At 39.0% G+C, this 22676-nt stretch overlaps 1 protein-coding gene across 2 annotated transcripts in view; it reads right to left on the reverse strand.

Annotated features, from left to right (window-relative positions):
• ZC3H12C (zinc finger CCCH-type containing 12C) overlaps positions 1-22674 on the reverse strand; it is a 46562-nt gene extending 23888 nt beyond the window's left edge. The window contains exons 1-2 of one of the 2 annotated variants that reach the window (XM_074860113.1): positions 22626-22674; positions 1732-2498 (exon numbers count right to left, since the gene is read on the reverse strand). In XM_074860113.1, the coding sequence (XP_074716214.1) occupies positions 1732-2426 (695 nt within the window). In that variant the 5' untranslated portion in view covers positions 2427-2498; positions 22626-22674. Of the gene's footprint in view, positions 1-1731; positions 2499-6842; positions 6927-22625 lie in introns of those variants that run through there. The other variant, XM_074860112.1, reaches the window with a different exon arrangement.
• Positions 22675-22676: the final 2 nt, after the last annotated feature.

Below are 22676 nucleotides of genomic sequence, written 5' to 3' on the forward strand. Positions count from 1 at the left end.
CAACGTGCACAAACTGGAATACAAGAAATGTTGTTTAAACATAAAAAAAGAAAACTTTCTTACAGTGAGGGCATTCAAACACTGGACCAGGGAATATGTCAAGTCTCCAACCTTGGAGACATTTGAAACCCAACTTGACATTGACACTGCTCTGTGCAGGGGATTGGACTAGAAGATCTCCAGAGATTCCTTGCAAACTGAATGATTCTGTGGTTAAGTTTGGTATAAAACAAGTAAAGATCTGTTAATTTGATTCTTGGATACAGAAAGACTGTTATGTTAATAGATTTAATCTGGTTTAAGGCCGTGTAGCATGCATAGCATGCATTCCTATTTGGCTCATTTTATGTAGGTGGTCAAGAAAGTAAATTGAGCATAGGAAGGCAGGTCCTAAATATTTATGCTAATAGCTGAATAAACATTAAGGAAAAGTGACTGATCTCAAGCTACTTCTGGAATGTGTTCAGCGCAGTTCGTGGGAGAAGTTGACCCTAAGTCCACCCACTAAGTCTGAGCTGTGCTAACTAGCTAACACACAACTGTTTTGGATTTATGTGAAATACAATCCAAACCCATTTTAGAAGTGTCTGGATAACTTCTTGGTTAGTACCAGAATAGTATTTGTTCAACTGGACATACTTCCTTTACAGCTCAAGTTGAACAGAAAGATTAGGAACGACACATCAGGTAGAAAGAATTCACAGGAATACCCCGTTTACAAAGAAGTAACATCCTCGCTTTATGGGCTAACACATCTACTTAAATAAACAAAAACTATTATATTGGCATAAATAAGAGTTGTATTTAATTTTGTTTTAAAAAGCCTCATTTAAAGGTAATTGACTTGATTAGGAGCTAAAAAACCCCTGGGCCTTTAGCCCAGAAATGTCTTGTATGAACTTTTATTACTAAGCTAATGAAAACCACATCAAGTCATCAGAAGACTAAAACTGACCTTCTAAATCATGGTGCTAGTAATCAAATAAACCTTATGAGTTACCCAATTAGTTACTAATCAATTTATCATTTAATTATTTAGATAGCCATAAAAATTCCATCTCTCAGCATGTGTGTCTGCCATTTCCTTCTCCCTCTAATCACCAATGAAGCATGAACCTCTCACCTCCCCATAGACAAGATTCTTACTATACACCTAGATGATGGGGTCAGGATGGGTGAATGCTGTAGATAAATGTGTTATCTGTGGGCATGTAAGTGAAAGTCTAAAGCATAGTAATCTCAGGAATTAATGGCAACAAAAACTAACTCCAAATCTGACAACCAAGACCAATTTTACAATTACAGAATAGTCTACCAAGGAGAAGTACCCTTTAAGCCACTTAATTCTAAATCACTATTTTACAATCTTAAGGAATCTTACATTTGCTTTAACTTCCTGTATGTAACTGGATACAGAAATTGCCCATAGCAATGGTGCCTACCAAAAATTAATGAAGTACTAGACTGGCAGTGGGAAGGAGAGATTTTATAGCTGCCTACAAAGGAAGACTGGCATTAATCTATGGTTGTTCTAACAGTGAGTACAAACCACTGAACTCTTACAGACCTCTAGCCTGATTACAAGATTGATATACTGTGTGGTTGACAAAGATGCTCGCGAGAGAATCTGCATACAGTTTTAGGTTATTATACCAAACATCAGTGCTTGAACAGGACAAGGTCATTCTGTTTCTATTTAAATATAAAAGCAAAAGCTTCATGGTCACATACCTCATTGCAACATTGCTGCCATCAATAACTATTGGCCTCAGGTTGTCACCATCCTCTGTCACATCCTCCTGCAGTGGAGACTCTGACCTCTGAGACTCTATGGAAGATGCTTCACGCATTACACTAGTGTTAGCATTAGTTACAGTCTGATCAGTCTCAGTTTTATTCCCAAGTTTGACAAGTTCTCCCAAAATATCATTTATTAAAGCATCAGTACCAAGTTTATTTAGTACGAGTTGAACCTGCTCTTCAGAGTAACCCAACTTAAGTGCAAACTCCAGTTTGGTTTGATATTCTTTCACCACATCAGGGGGCTTTTTGACTTCTTTAGGTACTATCTGAGCCTCTTCTATGCTAAAGTCTTGCAAGATTTCATTTCTTTTTAGTATATGAGGCTCTAAGCAAGGAGATCGGCACAGCTGTCGGTGAGTCTTAGGCAATAAATGTGATTCTGATACAAAATTATTCAGTCTCTCTGAATCATTATCAGAATTTGTGCTTTCTTCAGAGTCACAGCTGGAGCTTCCAGAAGTCTCTTCAGATGCTTCCTTATCTACATCTTCTTTCCTAGAATTAACCTTATCCATCGTTGGCTTCTCCGCCATTGACCAAGGTACAATTGCATTTATTTGTGTTCCAGTGCTCCCCACATAAAGGTGGCCTAAGTCATGCCCCAGATGATCCTTCAAGCCCATGAAGCTGCTGCATGTACTTGACTCCACTTTGCTGTTTTTCTTGTATTCCTGAATATAAAGTGTTCCGTATTCCTAAAAAGAGAACAAAAACGTTGCAACTGGTTACACGTATTACTTGCTTTGTAATTTTTTGCTGCTTCCTCAGAACTGTATTTATTCTCTCTCAACACATAAATACAACTTTTTTTTTTAACATGGAAAACTTTTTTTGGGAAAAACTTTTCCTAAGGAACATCCATAGCTAAGTAGATAAACAACTGATCATCTGTTTTCTGAGTATATCAAATGCTTTTACTTAAACATTTCTAGAAATGGGTTTATGAAAGAATAGGAAACCAAACACTGCAAGTTTACTGTAAGGCAGAGGCAGAATTCTGGTCACAATTTAAAGGAATTGAGCTATTTCTTCTAGCTTAAGACAGTGTCGTAACAATGAAAAAAAAATGCAGCTATAACATACAAGCACTAGAAAAGCTTTTTAAACTAAATACCTTAAACTCTCCGTTTAAAAAAAAAAAGAAATTAGCCTAGTGCTAGATTATCTGGCTTATTAGACAAATATAAGGCATCATAACACATAAAATGAATTAGTAACAGAAAACATGATTAAATAAAAATGTATTTGCCTTAGAAGACACTACCAGTTCAACTGAATACACTCAAAGTACTTCTGAATTCCCTTATAAAGTTATAATCAAGTCAAGAAAGACTAATTGCTCTCAAGAAAGTGCTTCTTTACTAACACATACAGCATTTAGAGACACGGATTGATCTAATGGCCAATAAAGCCAATGGAAGTCTTTGCACCAATTGCAACAGACCATTCATCAAGCCAACAAGGCAACAAAATTAAAAGCTGATTTCAACTCTTAGACTAGACTTGTGCAAACCTTTTGCTGAATCAAAACTAGAGACAGAGAGATAGAAGTCACATAGGAAGAATGGAAGAAGAAAAGTTGCAGCGTTCTGGATTTCACACACTCACCACATCATTTTTTCTGGAGGAATTTTGCATAACAGTAGTTATATAGAAGTTAGCAACCCATTTCATCACAAGGATTATTTCCACAATCTACATTTAAAGGCAAATTGCTACCTCTTCCCCTTATTTCATTCTTTTAAACAGGAATCTTTGCTAACTGCTTCAATAAAAGAAGTAAAAGATAAATTATTTCTCATAGATAAAAATGGACCATATGGACCAATTGTACTGCAAGGTTACCATGAAAAAGAACAATTTACATTAAGGGAAGACTATGAAACAAAGACTTCTTTCACACTTCCATCTTGCAAAGCAGAACATAAAGGCAAGATATAGAGGCAAAGGACTTCACTTGAACTCAACAGACCCAAATTTTATCAAGGAGCATATACTGAGAAAAAACATAATGTCAAACAGACTCTCTTGATCTATACGAATACAAATTACAGGTATGTCTCACAAACAGCCAAAATCTCTGTCAGCAAATACTTTAACTCTCCCATCCCCTTACAGGTTAGCATTGAAGAATGACCAGTATTTTTAAAATACAGTGTACTTTCTTCTTCTTGGGATAAAGAACTGAGAGTACACACAGAAGAAATTCATCCAGGCTTAAGATTTGAGAGAATCAAGGAAAAAATCCAATCTGCGTTTCAGTAAAAGCAAACTCTATAGGTGCTGAGTCCTAAGACATCACCATTGTGGTGGAGCTTTTCGGTTACTTTGCCTAAAACTTACTTTACCTAAGCATCTATAGTTTAAATAAATAAATAAATAAATCTATCATCAGCATTTTAATCTCCAACACCTTAATCCAGGCAAGACTGATAGGAAAGAAAAAACTCTAAAGTTTTATTTAGATCTGATCTTGTTAGAAGGCAGTAGGGCTGTAATTCTTAGGCAGCGTATCAATGAATATTATTTTCTTTTAACTCAAATCTTTAGGATTTCAAGCAACACCAAAGATTAAACACAACAAGAATTTAGGAAATGAACCTTTACACACAGTGATTTATTAACTAACGTAATGCACTCGATAGCATAGTGCTAGTAACAAATCACAACAATATCCCAATAAAAGGATACAGTTAAAAAAACAACACTGTGGTCTTCACAGAACTGACACACACACACACACACAAAAAAATTTAAAAAAAATCTCAAACAAGAAACTGCTATTGGAAGTGAGGCTGCTTAGCAACCAGCCTTTAGTTGCTAGGATGCGCTCCTTTAACATACCATCATGAATACTAGCACAGCAAAAGAATAATTTGGTATGAACAAAAGCCCATGAAAGAGAGCGGGACTTAAGTGCGTCTGGTTTCCCCTCGGAGAACAATGCAGCTGCCAAACCGATCTGGAAGCCCCGACATCATTGTTCCACCAACCCCACAATCTGCTCTGACTCGAGGAAGTCTAGTTAATGGGCAACACTTTTAAGCTGGACTGAAAAGTTGAGCTGGCTCATGTACCGCTGCCGCAGAATACAGGGAGATAATGGGTCACTGACTAAATCCGTGTACTGTGAAATGTCATTTTAGTATTGAACTAAAAATAGAGGGAGGGATTTTTTTGGAAGGGGGGAAGAGGAGGTTGCATATTAACAGCATGGAGTAAACAAAGCTTGAAGTGCATAGATCAGAAAGAGGATTTTTTTTTTTTTTTTAGTGTTAGTTAAAATAATACTTAAGACATTCTCCAATCACTCCTTCCTTGAAGTTTAAGTGCTTTACAGCAACTACAATTGTAACACCCTCCAGTGGGATTCAAAGAAGTCACTAGCATATGAATGTGTCTGAAGATCAGGCATTATATGAAACATACTTTAGATGATTTGCACATCAACTGCATATGAAAAATGACCATAAACTGAGCTTTGTCCATTGTTGGGAATGTATACATAATCAGCCTCACATCTATCTGCTTTAAGTCTCCTGTCAATCTCCATCTTGCTCCAATATATAATTGCTCCTCTTGCACAGAACTCTTCTGTTTTTCAGAAACTATTTAAAGAATAATAAGTGAAGCAGCTTTAAAACCTGCCACAGATAGTATATAGTCACCATACTATTGCTTTAAAAGGGTAGTTAAAATGATGTTTACACTGTAAACCCAAGGTAAGATTTCTGAAATAGTTTTGCATAAGCAGTACGTTATTCCTAGCATTTGGCCTAAACCCTGCATGCAAACTGTATTAATTTTCAGAAAAATGTTTACAACGTCTGTGAACTCTGTACACCGTATTTGTGGTCAGCAGCATCTCTTAGAAATGCTAGACTTTGGAGCTCCCAACATGATGTCCTTTATGAGATTCATTGATTATTTTATCTTGATTCGGTTAGTGAAGAGCAACGTGCCAGACAGTCTATTTGAATGAATTTGTATTCCAAATAAACACTAGTGTACCTATATATAGGACAATGAAGCTCATGAAAACCAGAAAAGGTCACGTTTATCCAAGAAGTAACATCAGATAAGAACTCTTCACTTACAGGGAACTCTCATTATGCACATATGGTTTTAAATTATGCTTACTGATACAATGCAGTATAGCTAAGAAAAATATCTTCTATGAATTCTGAGAGCCAAACAAAAATCAGCCAAAAAAAATCTTGTCAAGGAAGTCTTCAACTTTTGGTTATGCTCACCACAGCTGATAATAGAATTGTATTTATGAAAAGTTAATAAAACGGGTAACTCCCAGTTTAGACACAGTTATGACAACATAAGTTTAAACTATAGCCTGTTTATAGTATCTCACACTGGGTTCACTATTAAAGGCTTAAAATACTGTATTGCTGAGTCAAAGATATTTATCAAGTATAAATGTAATACTCCAGATGAGCACTGTGCTACCACATTGTAGAAGTGCGATCTTTTCCCGTTTCTTAGAAGTCACCACTATTTTCCACCACTAACCATTAATGATAATCAGCCTATTAATTCACTTTCACACAAAACAGAAATATTTCTCAAAGGGATGTGGGCAAGTAGATCATCTAACCTTTTAATGTGTATTGACATTATTCCCACTTACAGTTGAGCATAAGAAAAGCAATTTAATGCAAATGTAGTTCACAGAGGAAAATAACAAGGAATAAAATAGTGTGTCATGTGGCACAGTATAACAGAAATTGTGTATTCTCAAAAGACCGTCAAAAGTTTCTGAAGATACATTCTACAGAGAAATAGTTCAACATGTTTTCACAAAGGCAGACTTTTTCTAAGTCTTCTAAACACAAAATGGAAAATACTGAAATCAGTTTGTTGAAACACTGTCATTACTTGTCACAAACAGAAGTGCAGAACTGATCAGAAAAGAAAAAAAAATGAACATATCAGTTATCCAAATGATAAAGATACTGCAACAATGCAAATAAAATAATGAATATGTAATAAATACCTACTGCTGTAGTTTCTATGTATTTAATTACCATTGTATTTCAGTGAGTGCTGTTGTCTGCATCACTCTATCCAACAAAGGAAGGATGTCCCATTGAACAGATTGGTTAATGCTCTGGGGCAACAGATGTCTACTGGAACTGCAGGAGACCAGCAACTGGTGGCCTGCCCATCTTCTGAAAACTTTCAATAGACTCATGCATATGTTCACACAATAGGGCATGTGGTAGAAATGCAAACCTCTTTTTAACCCTTTTATATGCTCTCTTTCCCTCCCAACTGATATATGAAGGTCTTTGTTTTGATTTTTTCTTTACAGGATCCTTGGAACACAGGCTCATGGAGTATACAGTGTTTGTTCTTCAGCCTAACATCTGAACTCAAAACATAAAACAAAACAGATTAGAAACTTTACAAAAATAGCCAGGCTAGATCCGACACACTTATGAATAGTTTGCAAACCACAAAACCTTTGACTGGAACATGTTCCCATCTGAGAGCATCCTAGTGCTCTATCTTGCACTACAGTATCTTCAGATAAGCCCACAATGGAGCTCTTCCTATTTTCACAAACACAGGAAATTTCACCCATTGTATGGTATAATGGAAAAGGTGTTTGATTTTTTTTTTTTTTCTTAAAAGCTTTTTCTACCAGTCACAAATTAAAGTAAATAATAGCTTATTTGCAACATACAGTAAAAACCTATAACTTAAAGTTGAAACCTCCTCTTCTCCCCAGGGGGCTAGAGGAGAATTTGTTCTGTTGATGACTACTGCCTATCGTTTTCAAATTCTGGGAAATACACCATTACTGATGCTTTTGAAAGTTCCTTAATACAACTCACTGGGTGAGATCATTGCTCTTTAATATACTTAAGTCTTCAGATATAACTGTTTCTTTCTCTCTTTTTCCAAGAGACACCCAAAGTGTGCAAATCTCAGCTGACACACATGCTAGCTACGTTGTCCAAATGCAAACTGATATGCTGAAACACCAGAAAGGTGAAACGTCCCATTTCTGCAGAGAGAAGCCCATATACTTACGTTCGCTGGAAAACACACAGACATTGGTTTCTTGTAGCTGTTCCAGAAGCAACTCCTTAACACGATTTCAGCTGCAGACTTCAGGCAAGCAAGCAGAACAATGAATGGATGAACAGATGGACCCGCAATGTCTTTGCTTAACCTATTACTGAGCGGACGCGGAGCCAATCACGACCCGCAGAGCTCACAATTAGTTGGCCGGGCAGATGCAAGGCAACCTCCCCACCCTGCATCAGGTTCGGAGGTTTCTAAGATAAGCAAGTTGATGTCATTCTCAGGGTCTGCCCCGGGCAGCATGTGTATTAACGAGGGGTGTGCAGCAACAATAGGCCATACAAAAGAGACTAGCAGGCAGCTGCTGTATGAGAGCCAGAGTCATTAGGGAGCAGGCTGCCAACAAGAAACACCTGGCTTGGGCAGACTTCAGCTTCTCCTCATTGTTTCTAATTCATGAAACAAAGAAAGGAATTATTTTTAAGTAGTAAAAGTTGTGAGTTCCTATTAAAATATATCAGTCTTAGGGAATATAATCCCTTCTATTATGGAAACAAAAAGTTCTTTGTAAGGAAAAATATTAAAGAGAAATAAATCTATCAGTAGCTATTGTAGTCTCCCTTTCTTGTTAGCAAAATTAATCATAGTGGTATAAAGTGCAAGGAGGTATGAAAGGAGCCCACACTAAACACTGAAATGTATTCAGAAACCATTTTCTGAATCTCCTGACACTTTTGTACATCATCAGTAAATGTAAAAAACTTGCATTTACACACAATTCTAACAGAGTACTTGTGGGAAATTTCAATGGAAGGTGAAACTGATTAAACTGAAATCACATAATATTAACACGTGCAATAATGGATATTTTTAAGGAATGGCATTGAAACATTAGGGCACTTGATAGAAAGGAACTATGAACCACTCTTTTGTTCTGGAGTCACTCATATTTGTTTGCAACAGAACTTCTTTCCCTTTTATTTCACAAATCTGTTCTAGATGCCAAGATCTTCCTGTCTCTGCAATGATGAAATATTTGAACAGAAGTCAGGAGCTAGGCCACTGCCAGCTTTTTATTGTTTTTATTTTTATTGAAGTAAGCCACATGGAAACACAAACTCCAGTCCACACCTCTCCTCACTGCCCAACATTTCCAGTACCACCAAGCCCTGCGACACACACATTTAGCAATATAATAGCAGCAAGGTTTGATGCTTGATAAAAAAAAGTTCAGAAATGTAGACTTTCAAATAAAAAGTTGCCACTGCTGGTAACTTCAGTGAAGACAGCTCAGCACAGGGGGGGCGGGGGGGGGAGGGAATTCTACATTTGTAAATGTTCATCTGAATGATTACTAGAAAAGTGTATTTACTGAACTTCAACATCATTACATTACTAAAAGCAATACTGAGAACCACAGAGGCAGCTGTCGTCCTCTGCTTGGGAGGACAGGCAATCTGCTGGGAAACATCTACTGTGCTTTAAAAAAAGAAATGTTTAGAATTGTTTTGAGTAATTTCCCAAGCTTTATGTGGAGATTAAAATGATTCAACATAGTAAATGGATCACATATCATCATGCTATTACACTGATGCATTTATCATGTGCCCAGATATTAAGCTGCAAAGCAGAAACCCCAATTACAGTTTCTCTGCACTGTCCATTAAACACTCCTAAGAACAACTACAAACCCCACTATGTTGGAGCTTTTAAGTCGGAGGCAGGAGGAGACTCCTCACTAATTTCTGCCACTGTGAACACAAAGAGTGAGAGAAAGCTACCCACGAGCACAGTGGGATGCCTGATCTCCAGCACTGGATTAAGCCTCTTTGCAAACAGCGAATAAAAGCAGTGATCTGAAAAAGCTAATCAGTCCCTGCTGTGGTATTTAGACTACCTCAGTTGCTGGTATTGGATAAATGTTAAGCATATTAAAACTTCTGTAGGCAAAATAGGAAGCCAGTCCAGTTCACCTATGTCCAAGAACTGCCCTTAATGCAAGCAGGATCACTTGGCTACTCATTAGTTGAATATCTCCCTGATTAGAACCAGGAACTTTTTTTGCAATACCAGAAATGCTTGTTTCGCAGGGGAGACGTACGATACCCTTTATGTACATCTGTAACAAATCGAGAACTCCGTAGCACAGAAGTGGTGTACTTAGGGCTCTACAAGTACAAAGAGGGCAAGCCTATGATCTGGCTTAAAAGTCTGCCTTAAAAATAAGGTTGTAGGAAGTTTACTTGTGAAGACCTGCCCCCTCAACGCCTTCTACAGTAACAGTACCGCGCCCTCCCCCCCCTCCCCAGTTCTCCATACTCCAAGTCCGTGTCCTCAGGGAACCAGGTCTAAACTTTAGTTGCTGATTAATGTTCATGCTAGTGCCATGTTGCAGCACTGACTGTGACCAAAGTCAGAACAGATACAATCTGAAGACTTACATTATGTTGTATATAGAAAATATTCTAGCAAGCTGTAGTTGCACAAATTTTCTAATTCTACCTTGTGCACAATGTCTGTTACTTAAACCAGCTGCCTGTTCTGGAAGCACCTTCTCAGCTGTTCCCTTAAAGAACTTGGCCTGTCCAAGGTTTACAAGGTGTCAGATCACCCTGTTAAATCATGCTTGTGATGACAGAAAAGCATTAGTATTAAGGTTTAACCAACATGAGGCTTCCTTCGGGAAATGATGAGTGCAACAAAGAAACCTTAGTAAGAAACACTGTAGCTCTCCCATCACAACAGTGAGAGGCTATAACAGCATCACTAGAATGTACACAGATCACATGGACAAAGCAAGTTCTACTTCTTGTGCTAAAACCTTCAAATCCAATAACCTGACTAGTTCAGCAATCTCATATTACCATATCTAAAATACAGAGTCAGTAGATTAAATTCAGTCATCAAAATACAGGAAACGTAACAGTTCTTCAAATTTCTGGTCTTGCAAGATCAGTAAGCTATAAAAACCTATTTTTGTGGCTCCTAGAGATCAGACATCATGTAAAGTGCTCCTCAGGTCCCCAATGCCACTTGATTAAACAGCACACCAGCACAAAATCCTGCACTGGCTAGAGATGATGGGCTCAGGAACTCCATGGTGGAAGGAGATTTCTGAACAGCACACACAAAGGTGATGGGATGCTGCAAAGGGACACAACCAGGGTGAACCTCTCAGCTGGGCGAGGGGTGGGAAGGAGAACATCCCCTCCCCTCTTCTGCCCAGTTTGGTATGAAGAGCACGCATGGGAGGATCAGAAAGACCAAAGGAGGGAGAGCTGGAGCAGCTGGGAAATTCAGACAGCGTAAGCTGAAGATACTAGGGAAGCACTAGTATAAGAGAAAAAAAACCACCCCACTCCACCCCCCCCAAAAAGCTGTCAGTTCCAGCCAACTCTTGTTATTTCAAACACACTGAAAACAAAGCCTTATTTTAAAAGAAATTATTTTACGCAAGTATACAGAATGATCATTCTGTAACTTAAGTGGTATTATTGCAACAATTAGAAAGACAACTTTTCCCATTAAAGTATTTAATTATCTTTTATTGTAGAACTTTATGCTAAGCCTCCAGTAATAAATGGTGCAGTGTATTCTTGCAAATGCATAAGTTAAATCTATCACGTATCACTGCATTTATGAAATAGAAATGAAGGTTGTATGCTACAGACAAAACTCACTGCTGTGTCATTGCAAAATCTCTTACAGTTACTGTTGGACTTGGGAGCTGCAAGGGAGATTATGAATTATGAGGTGGCAATACAACAGAAATTCTTCTTTTCCAGTTAGTTTGTTAAGAGATGCAAACTATCTTAAGTAGAACATTTTGAAAGAAGTTTACTTGGTTTTGAGGAATATAAAGTGGTGCTCTAGACTGTATGTACACATAGTCATAAAAACAAACAAAAAACCACCACCACTCTACAGTCAGACGAGTGAATTAAGTGACCAGTAAAAAGTGCCTAGAATTCAGAAAATCAACTGATATTATGATAAAGATGAGTAATTCTTTGCCTAGAGAATAACTAGCCTTAAAAAAATATATATTTAAAAAGGATCAACTCTATTTTCAAATGCAGTGTAATTTCTCTGTAGAAAAATATGCACTTGCAAATGCATTAAAACAAAGCAGCAAAGTTCTTTCACTCTTTGAAAGAAGACTCCACTGTCTGTAGTTATCCTTAAATTTAAAAAAGCAGAGATGCATTTTCCATCAGGCCATCATCTTAAAAGAAGGTTAGAAGGTCTACAGTTTCTAGTACAATCCCATGAGATCATCAGTATTGACTGCATGAAAGACATGAGCAAACCGTTGCAACATCTATCATGACATTCTCTAATGTTTTAAAGAGAAGAGGAAAACCCTAAGTTTTATCATAAGCAGTGACTACTTCTTTGCTAGCTATGGGTATAAAGAGATCCAATCTTTCCTTGTCTGTGGGTAGATAAAGGCCGTGACCATGAGCTGTTCATCATGAGATGACAAGGTGCCCACCTGCAGCTGCACCTAACTGCAGTTTGCCTACGTGAGGAGCCCAACAGGCTTGAGCCATACTGGCCAACCATGCAGAAAGCATAAAGCAGCATTCTGCAACAGCAAAGCCACTGGCATCACCTGTCAGTACCACACTGAGAAGTAGCTCCTGAAATGAGATACATTTTCTGAAGCAAAGACTTTCATTCTGGAAGTGAATAATTTTGATCATGTGACAAAATGAAAACCCACTATGTTTACCTAAGAGGATAATGAAAAAGTAGTTGCCTCAACACTGTAACTTCAGATATCCGTTGTAGGCGTGGATCCTTAAGCAATACTCCTTCCACAGTATCCCAGAATCACTGAGGTTAAAAGAGACCTCTGGAGGTCATCTGGTCCAACTTCCCACTCTGCTCAAGCAGGACCACCTACAGCCAGTTGCCCAGGACCCTGTCCAGACAGCATCTGAGCATCTCCAAGGATGGAGACTCCACAACCTCCCTGGCCAACCTGTGCTAGCACTTGGTCACCCTCACAGCAAAAAAGTGTTTCCTGATGTTCAGAGGGAACCTCCTGTGTTTCAGCCTGTGCCTATCGCCTCTGGTCCTGTCCCTGGGCACCACTGAAAAGAGCCTGGCTCTGCCCTCTTTGCACCCTCCCTTTGGTTATTTATACACATCAATAAGATCCCCCTCTTCTCCAAGCTGAACAGTCCCAGCTCTCTCAGGCTTTCCTCATAGAAAAGATGCTCCAGTCCCTTAATCATCTTTGTGGCCTTCTGTCATACTCACTCCAGTATGTCCATGTATCTCTGGGGAGCCCAGCACTGGACACAGCACTCCAGGTGTGTCTCACCAGTGCTGAGCAGAGGGGAAGGATCACCTCCCTTGACTTGCTACACCACCCCTCCTAAGGCAGCCCAGGATACCACTGGCCTTCTCTGCCACAAGGAGACATCACAGGCTCAAGGATTTTCCCATCTTTAAGTGGATGCTACAACTTAAGTGTGGTTAAAACCCGACACAAACATACAAGTCACTGTAACCATACCTGCACGAGTACACCAGAGCACACACAGACAGATGGCATGATCACAGAAGTCTTGTTTCCAAGGGCAGCAAGTCACCCTGGCAGAAATTCTTGGGGTTTTTTTTGGAAGAGACACCCAAGAGCACTTCACCAAACATGTCAGGGTATGTCTTCCTTCACTAGGCACATAAACAACGTGACCATTTACACAGTTTGGCTGGTTAAGGTTCAATTTTGTAACTATGCCTATGTTTGTAGGGGTAGATCCCTTCACTCCTTGCTCTGATACAGCCATGTGTAAGACCCACCCCATTCTGTGAGTCCTCCTTTAGGACCAAGGCCTCAGTTACTGTTCCCTGTCTGAAAACAAAAAAAAAATCTTTTATTTTACTTAAAAATGCAAATGTAAGGAAAAAATACAGCAGCTGCCACTAGCACAGAGGAAGGTTTAATAGTCTTTTTAGCTTTCTTTAAAACTGCACTTAATACAGTATCTTGTATTTGTTTCTACCCTTTTGGGGGATGCAAGAGCCTAAAACATCTTAAGTTATTCAGAAAGTTACTCAAAATAAAAATCTTTAAAAAGAAGAAAATCACCTGCTACTGGTTTTCAAATTCCACCAAAGGGTGTATCCTATTTTTGCACACTTTGCCAAAGAAGCCCAAGTAAATCCAATCTACAGTTCAGCTACTTCAAGCTCTACCAGAAAGTTTTCAGGGGTTTGCAAGCCAGAAAATATTGAAAACCCCTGCCGTGCACTAAGATGGCTGTCAAGCAACTGCTCTCATCAACACCAGGGCAGCATGGAACACACTGCTGATTTCTGCAACAAATAGGGGAACAGTGCTTATTTTAAGATTATCTCTGGAGGGCACTCTGTTTAATTTCTTTCTTAATTTTATTATTTATGAATCGAAGCAGAGACACTGAGATACAAAGTACTCTAGAAAAAAAAAAAGTTTCCAGCAATACACATTAGATTTGATCTCTTCCCACTTCCAGAATGAGTCACGCTGTCTGGATGCTTTCTGAGCACGAAAATTTGAACTGTCTAATTAACTTTCCCTGTGACAATATTGGGCGGCCAGACAATGCCTACAACTGTACAAAGTGTACGCCGTCATGCTTAGCAAAGTACTTTTATTCAAATTTGTTCTGTCAGAAGAAAATCCTCTAACAAAACTAACATGGTTATGTGAAAAAAAGTATTCTCTTCATTTAAATACAAATTTAAGAGACTTCGCTAGTCAACCTAACATCTTTTATCTGTGCTACAAACTATTATTAAGAGTTTGAAAGGCTCGTCAGAGGAAAATAGGCCTCTCAAACTGTCTAGCGACATGGCCAGGTTGTGTTTCAGGTCATGCTGCTGGCAACAGAGCTCCATAATCTCCAGGGTTCCTGGACAGAGTTCAAGGTGTTGGTTGGACTCTGTGTCGCCCTAAATGGCTTCACAGGGTTATGCTTATTTGAGAGACAATTCCTGTGCCTGTACCACACGGCTGCAGTTGTCATTTTGGACTGGAGCCTTCTGCAAGAGAGCTGCCAGCAGCGGATTTTCTGTAAGACTTTCAGCCTTGCCATTTACTCTCTACCAGGATGAAAGAGCCAGAGAATATGTTAAGGTCCAATTTTTTACCCGGATTTAGTAAATTAAGAATCAGGGAAGACAGAGATGGTCATAAGGTTTGTCAAGACACACTTAGTATATAATTGTTTCTTACTTTCTGGGGAAGCTTTTAATAGACCTGACAAGTAGCAACAATAGCCAAATCTCACAGAAAGTGGGTGACTGTAGCTGCAAATACAAGTTCAAAAATAAATAGAAAGGAAATAGCTACACAGAACTCTATCTTACTACCTATCATTTAGGTATGGCTTTTCTTCAGATTTACCGTTTCCCTGAACTCAGGAGAGACCACCAGGAAGTCCTCACACTGAACTATGTACACCAGGCTTTGAAATCCTAGTATTTTACACATTAATAAAACAGCTTGCTCACTTTTGTTTAATAACCTAATGTATCAAAAAGAGACAAACAATCTGTTAGGGATTTCACACAATTTTTCTAGGTCTTCGGAGTCTCAGAGTCATTTCATTCCGAGCTCAGAAGTTTGCAACTTTTAAAGTAGAAATTAATATTGCAGACCAAATTGCCTTATGATTAGCCACCACCTTATGAATCTTTTTTTTTTTTTTTTTTCAGTTGGAAAGCCAACTAGATTTTAGTCCTGTGAATACCTGCACAGATTCCTTCATTAAGGTTAACATTTTGAGCCCTTTTTGGCCCCCAGAGCTCACATTTTGCTTTTCAGAGTCCCACCTCACCATGAAGTTAGGTCTGAGAATGACAGATGCAAAGGAAAGACTTTGTTCAGAACTGGTGATGTTATTAACATGTAGAATTAAATAATTTAGTTTAGAAGGGATCTCTGGAGGTCAGCTAGTCCAACAAACCGCCACTCAACTACAGTAGGTTGCTCAGTGCCTTTTCCAAGTCAACTTTTGAGCACTTCCAAGGCTGGAGATTCCACAACCTTCCCAGGTACCTATCCCAGTGTTTAAGTATCCTCATGGTGACATTTTTCTTCATCTCCAGCCAGAATTTTTTCACCGTAACTTGCAACTGCTGTCTCTTGATCTTTTGCTGCATGCATACAAGACTCCTTGTCTTCTCTATACCCTCACATTAAGCAGCTGAAGTCAGAGATAAGATCCCCCTTAGTCTTCTCTTAGTAAGGCTGAACAAATTGATCTCTCCCAGCCTCTCCTTGTACGTAATGTAATTCAACCCCGTAATCACCCTGGTAGCCATCCACTGGACTTGCTCCAGTAAGTCAGTGTTTTCTCCTGTCCTTTGGAGACCAAAACTGGTCACTGTGCTCCAAATGCAATCTCATCAGTGCCAAAAAGAAGCAAACGATCACTCCGCTTGATCTGCTGGCTATGCTCTTGCTAATACAGCCTATCTAGCCTTATTACCTATTTTTGCAACATCATCTTGCACTTATCAAGGGATGAGGCTTTACTTTTCACAAAAGCATTCCATGTCAGCAGATGAACTAAACTCTATTTACAATGCCCGCTGGAGGCATCTGTTTTCAGTTTGCCTGCTACAAACATTTTCTCTCCAGAGCTCCCACAGGCATACCGATGAGCGTATCCAAGCTGCAGATGAACAATTCAACTGCTCACAGAAGTACGCAGCAAGAAAGATCAGCCTTAAGATGATGATGCTTGTTTTCACACTAATGAGTTTGCTTATCTGAGGTCTCTCTTGCGACAGCTGTATATATCAAGAAGTAACCAATCTGTAACTTACTAATGTCTGAAATTTAACAAGCTGTCCTACGTGAACTACAGACTGCTATCAATACAGCATCACAAAACTTTGGAGCTGCCAGTTTTATGAAACAAATCTGGAAGACCATCACCAAATACTGAACAAAACCTTATGGAGAGACCATATGTATGGTACCAACACAGTTAAACCAAAGAGCAATTATTTTGAGTCTTGAAAAAGACTGACTGCCTAATTCCACAATGCAAACACACGCTGAAGATCTGTAGTGTAACTTCTAATCTATCAGGCAAGGGTGGTTTACCAAGTTTCACTTATAACATAAGTGATGGTCAATTCAGAGGAGATGGCAGAGAGCTCACAAGAAAGCCACAACTTTGAATTAGTCTTGGTATTAAGGTCAAACTTGGTAATAAGCTAGTGGGCACCACCTAAACACATTTGAGCCATGCAGTCTTTTGCTGGAACCAGATGAAAGTCACATCAATGTACGCATGATACCAGATGTTATTTTCTTCCACACAACAGCTACAATAAAAAGCTATTAACAGACAAGTGAACAAGTGGCTGGGGAAACAACAGCTGAAGCAGAAAAGTCTGATTTTAATCTTTCAGCAGTAAGCACGGGCTGTAGCTCAGCAACAACTTCGAGAAACCCAGAAACTGTAATCCCAACAGCGACAGTTCCAGAAACACTAATGAGCCCAACTCACAGCTCAGCAAGAGCAGCAAAGGCCCAGTTGGCAGCCCAGCAAGAATGGCAGCAGCAACCCCAGAAGCAGCTGCTACAGAGACTCGTGAACCCAGGTGCACAGCCCTGGGCACTTGTACATCATAGCCCTTCCCTAGCCAGAACAAACCCTTTCCAGAGGTGTATCTGGCATTACAAATAGTATGTATCGGAATTATTGCTGAAGGAGAAATAATCTGAGGTTTTCAAATCAGTTGAATGTTTTAAGGTGGAAAGGCCTTAGGGGATGTTGCTGCAAAGTAGGAGGCTCTCAGACCCTCCACTTAGATAAAGTGGAGATCTCCCTGAAAGTATTGATGGTACTTTTTACAAGAGAAACATCTCTCATCAAGTATGAGGCCATGCATTGTTGCTGGAAAGATTAGATAACTCAGTGATTCAAACATTAGCTTTACAGATGACAAAGGACTGAAGAGACCTCTCAGAGTCAGGGCACCAATGATAATGATGACTAGGAAAGCACAGAGATGGGGATTTATAGATATCAGCTACTTATGTTAACAGTCTGCAGAACAAAAGGAGACTAGGAAAGTAGCTTCTGTTAGAGGAAATGCAATCTATTCCTTTTCCAGCCAATCTCTGCCAAACCACCAAATTTCATTAGTCCTAAGATAAAAGGTCTAAGTCACAACACAATAGAAATTTTCAACTCATCACAAAACTTCAAAGTTTGATGGGGCTGATCAATTGATTTCGCAACTTAACACATTACTTTTTACAGCTCATACAGGAGGATGGCTCACACAAATGGTCATTTAGGAATAACCATGACAGTTTTTGTCAATTAGTAAAGGACTCAAGGATTTAAGACTCTTCCCAGCCTCTGAGCTTTACCTACTGGCAGCAAGCAGGTCCCTTTTCAGGTATTTGCAATAACCTTTCACATTTACTGTTCAACACCTCAAGCTTCACTGACTTCCCCAATCTCTGGCACTTCTCTGCAACTTTCAACCACCTCCCAAGACATTCCTTTCATACCAAAAGAAATTACGGTATTTCTTCCACTGGGAGGATTATTAACGTCCATTAAACTCTCCTGCACTCCCAACCACTGAATGTCTTGCTTTGCCTCTCCCTTCCTCTCTCCCCACTCTTTTCTCAAAATACCAACTTCTTATTAAGTAAAATCCCTCCTCCTGAACACAGCTTTAGTTTCCTCACTATCCACCCTCAAGAAAACTATAATTTTAACACAGAATACATTTTAAAATGCTTTGTATAATCTTGCAGAAGTTTTATGCAAAGAACATAGTTACCCTGAAAGAACCAAATCACTTTGGTCTAAAACAGAGGTATTGGGAGCTATATTCATGAGCACACAGGAGCTTTCTACATTCAAAGGATGGCAGACCCTGGCATGGTCTAGCATTCTATCCTGTATCTATCTACTCATACACACACATATACATATATATATATATATATAAACGGACATCTCCCATCCCAGGGAGGAGGATGACCTATGCCAATTTTTAAAGTGTTACACTGGTGTCATAAATCAAACAAATACAACCTTAAAACAGCCAGGCAGTCAGGAGAGGTAGTCTGGCACATGCTGTGAGGTGAGCCTGGAAGAACTATGAATCTCACAGTTGCAGAGGGTGAGCTTCATTACTCCCCAGGGCAAACTTTGAAAAGGTCTTGTCTGTACCTTTCCAATCAGGACAGCAGAAGTACAAGTCTTAAAATTAAAGTACTCTTTCAAAACATTCTCACTCTGCAGCTATGATTCAAGAACGAATGGAGCTTGAGTTTACCAAAAAGCTAAATAACTCCTTAACTGGGGAATACAATATCCTTGCAGAATGGGAAAGTCAGCATCAAGTGTCAAGCTCAGCACTTCATACTAAGCAAAATACAATTTGGATTTTTGGTAGTGCAAGTTCAGCCTTTCACACAAGAAATCTGATTTAACCTGAAGTAATCAATTCTGATAGGTAAGAGAGAAATGCCTAGTTCATCTAAGCAGAAAGCCCCAAGGTTATGAAAAATCTCCCTCAATTTCTGCTCATCACTAAACAACATGGTAAGGAACATGCTTTTTGACAGAGCCTCAAGCTTTTTGACAGAGCCTGTTACACAAAAACATTTAAAGATGCAGAGCTTTACAGTGAAAGATATCTGTACAGTACTTTTCTCCTCTAACTCTGGAGAGCTGCCTATTCCACAAGACATGCAGAGGGAAAAATATGGAGAGAGAGAGAGAAAAAAATAATAATTTAAAAAAAAAAAAAAAAAAGAAGAAAAGAGGCGGGGAGGAAGAGACAAGGGGAGAGAAATGCCTCATAACTCTACCAGGAAGGCAGTTATGAGCAGATCACAATTGATTTTCTATCTATGTGCTAACTGGAAATGACTACAGTTTGAGACCAGGAGGTAAGAAAAATGACTCTGCCTCTTGTTACACTGTCTCACCTCTGCTTTTGTTATATTCTATCTTTAACATATAATTTAGTAACTAAAATGAAGTGTCAATTCTTTCAAGCATAAAATACGGGCTTGTTCAATTAATGGGTTTCTTGCTTCAAACATATGGTAGAAGTAGTACATTTATTGTAAATATTTAGCAAGCTTGAAGACAGGAGGCATTTTAAACATAACTACACATAATAAGAGATATAAAGCATCACTATACAATAACTTCAGTCTGAGGACAGAAACATTTCAGTCTCTTGACAGAAACAACTCACTGCAGTCTTTGTACAACATCTGTTTCTTACAGTACCTCAGATATAGTTTCCAGTACCACAAGACAAAAATGACGTGTAACCACCTTAATCACAAATAAGGCCACTGGCTAGCTGCCATGGCAACAAACACTACGGAAATGAGTGAATGATGAAATCTCTCTTGAATAACTTAAAAAACCCCTTATCCATGACTTCCTAGCTACATGTGGGACACTGCTTCACAGAACAGCAAAAGCAGCAGAATAATATTTACAGAACAGGAAAAATAGGAGTTTTACACCATAACCTTACACACCACACATTTTCTAACCTTCCTCTTAGTTACTACAACCCCTCCCCCCCTCTCTTAGTACTGTCAATCTGTTTCAAGCACTTTAGTTTTTAAGAATTATTTAAAATACGTATTATGAAGAGATCCATGACTGGAAGCTGAGGCTAGCAAAATTCAGATTAGGATCTGTTTTAATTAAAAAATGAAGTGCAACCAGTGAAAAAACTACACAGACTATAAGTGTTCAAGGGCAGATTTATTTTTTTTTTAAATTACTGGCTCAAGCCAGAAGTTATGGATCTGATGCAGAAAATACCAAACAAGATTTTATGACCTCTGTAATAAAAGCAGTAAACCTAAATTACACATCTCCTTTCTACCAAACATGGAGTTGCTTAGCCATAGCCATTTCTGCATACAACAAAAACTGACCTGAGCCAAGTAAGTTCCTCGTTTCACTTCACGCTGACTCTGAATTATCCTTTTCCAGCTCGCTTAAAGAGTATTTTCAACTGCACGTAGGAAATATAAGATCTCACAGAGAAAATTTCATAAGGTTTTCAACTTACCTATGTAAAATTGAACAGTAAATAGGTTTCATCAAATATTGAACTGAATCTTCAATCTTTTCAAGTCTCATCAACTGCAAGCCTAGTTTTCTTCAAATAAACAAACAGGTCTGGAACACCAATAATGTTTTTAAAGCTTGGTACAACCCAGAGAAGCAGGCAGTGAAATCACTCCAAGCAGACTGTTGCTCAGCTCAGCAGTCAGTCTAAAATGCACAATCTACACAGATGAGTCAAGTCTGGATAATCCCTTCATGCTCTGTCAGGTTGAGAGTATGGCGTTTGTTTTTAAATTGCATACCTTCAAAAAACTCCACTTCTCTTTGCATTTACTGTATAAGATGACATTTTTTAAAGCGTGTTTTGCTTTAGAGATGCCTAAAAAAATTGTTAGTGGAGCTCTATCAGGACCTCATAAATAGTAACTGCCTTTTTAAAAGGATTGCAAACGGTAATGGTAATTCTAAGAGCCCTGAGTGACTGATGCCCTATGGAAGTCTAGGGTAGTAATAAGGGTGTAATACCCATGTTGGACTAAAACCATAAATACAGCAAGGTTTGTGGAGGGAGGAATTTGTTCAACTACCTCCACTAGGAAAAAAACAAAAAAAAAACAAAAAGATTTTTTTTTCTCAAGACTAATTGGTTGAATTAATAAAAAGGAAGGGGGAGGGGAGGAGAGAGAACACACAAAAACCTTTCCCTATTTTCCTAAAATAGTTGCAAATGCGTTTTATACTGACGTAACAAATTCTCTTTAAAATGACAACATGCTTGAATTTTGATCCATTCACTACAGTACACTCTGCTAAAGTATAATCTCACCCTGGAGCATCACCACATAGAAAATTTAGTTTATTAAGATTTATCTAATACAGTACTGGAAGAAGCGTTACCGTGAATTCACTGTTTCTCTATATGGGCAAACGCTAAGTGGTGAAGAGATGGTGGAAGAAGTACCCTGCCACTTTGAAAACCCAGACATACTTGAATGGTTTATTTTCTTTCCAGATCAAAAGACTATGCTACTGCTATCTTAAGTATGTTGTTAATTGCATAACCCTAAGAAGCGCAATTATGAATTATGCCTCCGCTTTGCAAACACAGACCAAGAGGACAAGACATTTCAATACGTCCGCTGTTAAAGAAGTGTGGTCTCTGTTCAGCGGGACGGGTTTACTTAACCCAACTTTCAGCAACACCGTCGCAGAAGAGCTGTTTGGCCCTGTCAAAGCTACCAAACGAGAGTCAGGCACGGGAGTGCCAGGCAGGACCAGGGCCGGCTGCAGAAGGTGCTGTACAAACACAGCCCAGCAGAGTTTCCTCCCCCGGGGGCATTATAAAATAACGTCACCGCTCCACAAATACAACCGTACATGCCCGGCGTTACTCGGACACACCTGCAAAATTAGGTCCAAAACACGAAGGTGAATGAAAATTAATTTTTAAGATAAATTGAAACTTAAAAGCCACATCCAGATCTGATAATGGTGCAGCCAATGCTTTTAAAGGCTTCTGCCTATTACGGTTTGGTTAAAGCCAACTCACGCAGCCGGTTCTCTCACCCAAAGTGCAGGGAATAAATCTTCACCACTGTTCTCACAGAATTATTTAAAAAAAACACAACCAAACCAACCCCCCTCGCCCCAAAAGTTAGAAGCAGGGTAACGGCAGGGTAGGTAGGATACCTGAAATAACTTTTAAATTCCTCCTCGGGCGCCCGGTACTCGCGGGTACGG

The sequence above is a fragment of the Strix uralensis genome, chromosome 2, assembly GCF_047716275.1.
Source record: "Strix uralensis isolate ZFMK-TIS-50842 chromosome 2, bStrUra1, whole genome shotgun sequence".
Lineage (NCBI taxonomy): Eukaryota > Metazoa > Chordata > Aves > Strigiformes > Strigidae > Strix > Strix uralensis.